Raw genomic sequence first — 6,209 nt, forward strand, 5'->3', positions numbered from 1 at the left:
GCGAGACAGAGACAGAGAGAGGGAAAATGAGAAATCACCCCCAGGAGTGATGGCCATGCCACAATCCCTTCTCCATTCTCGTCTTAGGATTTTGGGCACGCATGTGATTTTCAAGCTGCCGAGTCGGACTCAAACAGGGTGTTCGTTAGGCCAGCTGGGAGTCCAGTGCCTTAACTGCTACACCACCTGCTGGGCCCTCCAGGTAACTCTTTCAGCCCCAACCCTTTTTCTTTTCTTTTTTTAAATGTTGCCAGAGGACACATGTGTTTTCTAAAGAGAGACATAGAGCCACAGGGAAAGTGAGGTAGCACCCCCACGGCGGACAGCCATGCCACAATCCTTTCTCTTGCATCTCTCCTTCCAGGATTTTGGGTATGCACTTAGGTGTGTCCAGTGTGATTTTCAAGCCGCCAGGTCTGAGACTCAAACCATGAAGTTTGGCCAAATGGTATCTGGCTGCCTCAACCACCAAGCCACCGAATGCTCCCTCTTTTAAAAGTTTCTGCCAGAGCGCTGTGGACTTACCAAAGAGAGAAAGAGAAAGGGAGAGGGAAAAGGCACCTCCGCGACGGGGCATGGCCATGCCACACTCCTTTCTCTTCCATTTCTTCATCCTGCCAGGATCTGGGGCGTGCACACACACATGCCCGATGTGTTTTTGAAGCTTCCAGGGCCAGGGTTCAAACTATACAATTGACTATGTAGGATCTGGCTCTTTTTTAAAAAAAATTATTAATTCAATTCCATTTGTTACCGTTATTATTATTTTATTTTACTTATTTATTTTTTTGAGAGGTTTTTGCTATAGGGCATGTGCACTCGCCAGACAGACAGAGAGACAGAGAGACAGAAAGTGAGAAATCACCCCCCAGGGGGGATGGTCACTTCGCAATCCCTTCTGGGCACACACGAATATGCGCTCAGCATGAGTTTAAGCCACTAGGTCTGGGACTTGAACTGCGGTCAGCTACATGGGAGTCCAGTGACATAGCCATTACACCAACTGCTGATCCCTGTTATTGTTTTGTTATTATTATTTGACACCACAGAGACAGAGAGAGTGAAAGGGAAAGCAAGAAAGCAAGCTGCTAGGTCTGGGACTTGAACCGCAGTCGGTCATGTGGAATCCAGCACACTTAACCACCACCTCACCTGCCGGTCCCATGGTTCTGACTCTCTTAAACACCAAGCCACAGGACTGTCTCATGGCCTCAACTCTTGTCTTCTAAAGAGTTGCATCCCTTTAGGGTTTGTGCTTTGAGGCCTGCTGGAAGTCACTCCCAGGAGGTGGGGAAAGGTGGCCCTTGCCAAAAGGGCTGGCGAGCCCATAAGTAGCCTTGGGGAGTCCCAGACTGGAGAGGAAAGAGCTACAAGTTGAAGGTCAGATTAACTGGTGTTACAGTTTGTCCCCCAAAGTTGCAGGTCCTAGAACTTAGTGTTGGGAGATGGTGGAGCCCAGAGGGATCCTCGCTGGATGATGGTAGCTGCATCGTGAAGGCATCTCTTGGGAACAGATGAGTGATGTCTCTACACCCAGAGAGTTCCAGCTCTCAGAAGGGTTTAGTTCTCATGAGATCTGGTTGTTGTAAAAGAGAGCTACCGGGCCAACAGGTGGTGTGGTTAAGGTGCTGGACACTCCCACGTGGCTGACCACGGTTCAAGTCCCAGACCTGGTGGCTTGCTTTCTCACTTTCCTCTCTCTCGCCCTCTCTCTGTGTCTCTCTATGGTCAAATTAAAAATGAATGAATAAATACAATTTAAAAATTCTTTAAAAAATAAGAGAGCTACCCAGGGGCCAGCAGTGGCATGGAGGTGAAGGCTCTGGATTCCGCATGGCTGACTGCATCCTTGAGTTCTGGACCCAAGAGCAGAATGGAAGGAAAGGGGAACCAGCAGTTAGCACAATGGCTATGTCGCTGGACTCCCATAGTAGTCGACCATGCGGTTCGCATCCCGGACCCGGTGGCTTAAAACTCACGCCGGGCACGTGTGTGTGCGTGCCCAAGATCCCGAGAGGAGAATGGAGGAGAAGGGATTGCGGCGTGACCATCCCCCCTGGAGGGTGATTTCTCGCTTTCTGTCTCTGTCTCTCTCTGTCTGTCTGGCGAGTGCACGTGCCCTGTAGCGAAAATCTCTCCAAAAGAAAAAAAAATAATAATAATAAAGGGAGAGCTGCCCAAAGCTTGCTCTGTGACAGGCACCTACTGCCCTCTGTGGGTCTGTGGCCATGCTGGAGGCTGGCCTGATGCCAGGCCCAGGCTGTTGGACTTTGCGGCTGCCATGACTGTGAGTCAGCAAAGCTCTATTTCTTTATAAATCGCCAAGGCTCTGGTGTGTCTGTTAGCAAGTCACACAGTTATTGTCACTTCCCCTTGTCGCCCTTAGGCTGGTAGGGGAGTCTTGTTCAGGTTTTCCAATTTAGGTCCAACTTTGCCTCAGAAAACCACAGCGGCTCTGTGGGTGCACAGCCCAGAGCGTTCCTGGGGGAGCCGGAGTCCCTGGTGCTGCGGCGGCAGAGGTAGTCAGTGGGAGCGGGAGCCCCATGAGGGGGTGACTCTCGGGGAGCAGCGTGGGAGACAAAGGTCCTGCTGCCTCTTTGATGGCCGAATTTGGAAAATCTGGGTTTGACTTTTTACTTAGTTTTATTTCTTCCATGAGAGAGAGAGGGAGGGAGGGAGGCCTTGATGCTGGGATCCACCCCCAGCCGCAGCCAGACCTGGACCGTGGGCCTGCGTGTGCCCGGTGTACTTAGGCAAGTGTCTGGACGTGAATCTAGAACCTTCCCATGTGGGTCAGCCTCACAGAGTGTCAGATTTAGCCCTGTGCCACCCTCTGGCCCCCAGGGTTTGGTTATGAGAGCTATTGGATTTCTTTTTTAAAAACACTATTTCTAGGGACCAGCAGGTGGTGTGGTGGTTAAAGACACTGGACTCCTACATAGTCAACTGCGGTTTGGGTCCCGCACCTGGTGGCTTGCTTTCTCTCTCTCTCTTTCTCTAGTGAGCACACACGACCTATACCAAATAATAATAATAATTAAAATTAAGTAAATCTTTTTTTCTTAAATAATTATTTTATTTATTATTCTTATTCTTTCCATTTGACCAGAGAGAAAGTGTGAGAAAGCAAGCCACCAGGTCCGGGACTTGAACTGTAGTTGACTATCTTAGCCACCATGCTACCTGCTGGCCCTAAGTAAATAATTCTTAAGAAAAAAATTTATTTCTAGGCACCAGCAGATGGTGTAACGGTTACATCGCCGGACTCCCACATAGTTAACTGTGGTTCAAGTCCCAGACCCAGTGGCTTAAAACTCACACTGGTCACATGTCCTTGTGTGCCCCGGTTCCCAGAAGGAGAATGGAGGAGAAGGGATTGCAGCATGGGCACCCACCGGCAGATTTTCCGCTTTCTGCCTTTCTGGTGAGAACATGTGCCCTATAGCAAAAATCCCCCTCATAAAACATTTTAAAAATTATTTCTGGGACCATCAGGTGGCATGGCAGTTGTTACTGGACTCCCACGTGGCCAACTGGGGTTCCAGTCCTGGACCTGGAAGAAACTCACACCAGGCCTGTGCATATGTGCCCAAGATCTCAGGAAGAGAATGGAGAAGAAGAGATTATGGTGTGACCATCTCCCCTGGCGGGGGTGACTTCTTTCTCTCTCTCTCTTTCTGGTGAGTGCATGCCCTATGGCAAAAGTCTAAAATAATAAATGATTTCTTCTCTAACAGAGAGAGACAGAGAGAGAGAGAGAGACAGGTACCCCCCCCACACACATATACACACACAGGGCCCTTATGCCGTAATCCCCCCCCAGCCCCAGCCAGCCAGGATCACGGGCTGCAGCAGGTGCAGGGTGATGCAGAGCATGTGCTCTGTCTCCAGATGTGAAGCTGGGACCCCACCACGTGAGTCTGGTCACGTTATTGCTACGCCTCCAGCCCGTTAGATTTCTTCATAACAACTGACGGATGGGCTGGCAGGTGGTGTGGGGGTTAAGGTGCTGGATTCTGGCAGTTTCTATTAAAGCTAAACATGGGACCAACAGGTGGCATAGTGGTTACGTCTGTAGACTACCATGTTGCTGACTGCAGTTCAAGTCCCAGACCTGGTGGCTTAAAAATCACGCAGGCTGTCTGTGCACGCGTGTCCAAGGTACTGGGAGGAGAATGGACAAGGGATTGCAGTGTGGCCATCTCCCTGGGGATGATTTCTCACTTTCCCTCTCACTGTCTCTATCTAGCTCTCTCTCTCCAGCAAGTGCACATGCCGTGTGGAAAAAGCCTCTACAAAAAGCTAAACAGCCGACCCATGTGTGTGCCCCCCAGAGCCAGTGTGTGTCATGGCAGACAGGCTAGGGTGCTCCCATTCCCAGGGGCACCAATCACAACAGGCCCCGAGGGCCCATCAACCACAGGTCGGACTGTATGGCCACATGACGGAATTGTATGTGGTGGTGAAAAGGAACACACGTGACAGTGTGGCGGCCTCTCACAGAAAGGAGCCTGACACGCAATGACATGCGTGAGAGCCCTTTTATGTGAAGCTCCAGGGCAGGCACAGCCAGGTCTGAGGACAGATGCAGATTGGCAGTTGCCTCCGGAGGGGCCCGACTGGGATTGGGGAGCACCCCTACGCAGACGGGAATGCTTGCCTTCGTCCGGGTGGTGGTCACGCGAGTGTAATTTAGAAGACACAGCTGGGGCAGCAGGTGGTGGCACAATGGTTAAGGACTCCCATGGAACTGACTGCAGTTAGAGCCCTGGACTTGGCAGCTTGAAAATCATGCCGGGCGTGGCCAGCAGATGGCATAATGGCTATGTCACTGAACTCCCATGTAGTCAACCACAGTTTGAGTCCCGGACCCGGTAGCTTAAACTCACTCCACGTGCGTGTGCGTGCATGCCCAAGATCCTGAGAGGAGAATGGAGGGAAAGGGATTGTGATGTGGCCATTCCCCCCCACCCCGGGGGGGGGCGTTGATTTGTCGCTTTCTCTCTCTCTTTGTCTGTCTTTCTGGCGAGCGCATGCACCCTATAGCAAAAACCTCTCCAAAAAAAAAAAGAAAAGAAAGAAAGAAAATCACGCTGGGCACGTGTGTGCATGCCCGAGATCCCGAGAGGAGAATGAAGAAAAAGGAACTGCGGCATGGCCATCACTCCTAGGAGGTGACTTCTCCTTTCTCCTCTTTCTGTTTCTCTCGGGTGAGCACATGTGCCCGAGAGCAAAACCTAAAACCATCAGAAAGCAGTCATCGAGCTAAACCTGAAGCCACGGGCACCTATCCCTCTGGATGACCGTTCATCTCGGTGGAAGAGAAGCAGGAGGGTTTGGAGCTCGGGCAGCCCTGGTTCCAGCCCCAGGTCTGTAGCCGCCAGCTGTGTGACCTTGCACAGTCACCTCCCTCTCTGTGCCCCACGTCTTACGAGGACTAAATGAGCCAAGACACCCCGAGTGCTTAGAAGGGGACGAGCAGTGTGGGCACTCAGCGCATCGCGGCCATCGCCACCACCCTCGCCTCCCCGAGTTGGCACCCAGTACACGAGGACCCCAGGCTGCCATCCGAGCCATCCTCTCCCTGTTCTGACCCCGCAGTCCCGTCACCTGGCCAAGTCAAGCGGCTCTAACTGCCCTGGAATCTGACACTCTGCTGGAAGACTGAAGCTCAGTGACCCTGAATTCCTGGAGTCCAGCAAGTCACCCAAAGCTGGCAGAGGGGACGCTGCCACCCCGCCCCGGCCGGAAAGCACACACGGCACGCACTGGCTCTCTCTCCCCACTGATATATTTGATAATCGTCCAGAACCAGAGGTGGCACCAGCCAGGGGGGTGAGGGGGAGTAAAAAAGAGCCCAGGGTGGAGGCTGGGAGGGAAGACAGGGGTGAAGGGTGAGGAGAGAGAGGACAGGAGGGGGCTGTCCTGGGCTTGGGGACAGGGGAGAGACTGGCGACGTGGCGGGGCTGAGGTCAGTAGTAGGTCTCTTTCTCCACCCAACCTGGAGAGACAAGGATGGAAACAAACAGAGACAGAGTGAGCGACAGAGCGAGACGGCCCCTGAGAGGAGCGAGGGAGGGACGGGGAAAGCAGAGCCGGGGACGGGAGAGCGGAGAGGGGCGGGTTAGAGCGGAGCGGAGCAGGGCGGCCAGGGAGAGCAGGGGGCTAGGGGCCGGGGAGAGCAGAGCAGGAGCTGGGGAGAGCGGGAG

General features: G+C 52.8%; 1 protein-coding gene across 1 annotated transcript in view; it reads right to left on the minus strand.

The window, feature by feature from the left end:
* Window positions 1-5,910: 5,910 nt before the first annotated feature.
* Window positions 5,911-6,209, minus strand: part of ATP1A3 (ATPase Na+/K+ transporting subunit alpha 3) — a 27,586-nt gene continuing 27,287 nt past the window's right edge. Inside the window, exon 23 of the mRNA XM_014582526.2 lies at window positions 5,911-6,001. Within this exon, the coding sequence (XP_014438012.1) occupies window positions 5,973-6,001 (29 nt within the window). The 3' untranslated portion in view covers window positions 5,911-5,972. The remainder of the gene's footprint in view (window positions 6,002-6,209) is intronic.

This window comes from Tupaia chinensis, unplaced genomic scaffold, assembly GCF_000334495.1.
Source record: "Tupaia chinensis unplaced genomic scaffold, TupChi_1.0 Scaffold000067_1, whole genome shotgun sequence".
NCBI classification, from domain to species: Eukaryota; Metazoa; Chordata; class Mammalia; order Scandentia; family Tupaiidae; genus Tupaia; species Tupaia belangeri.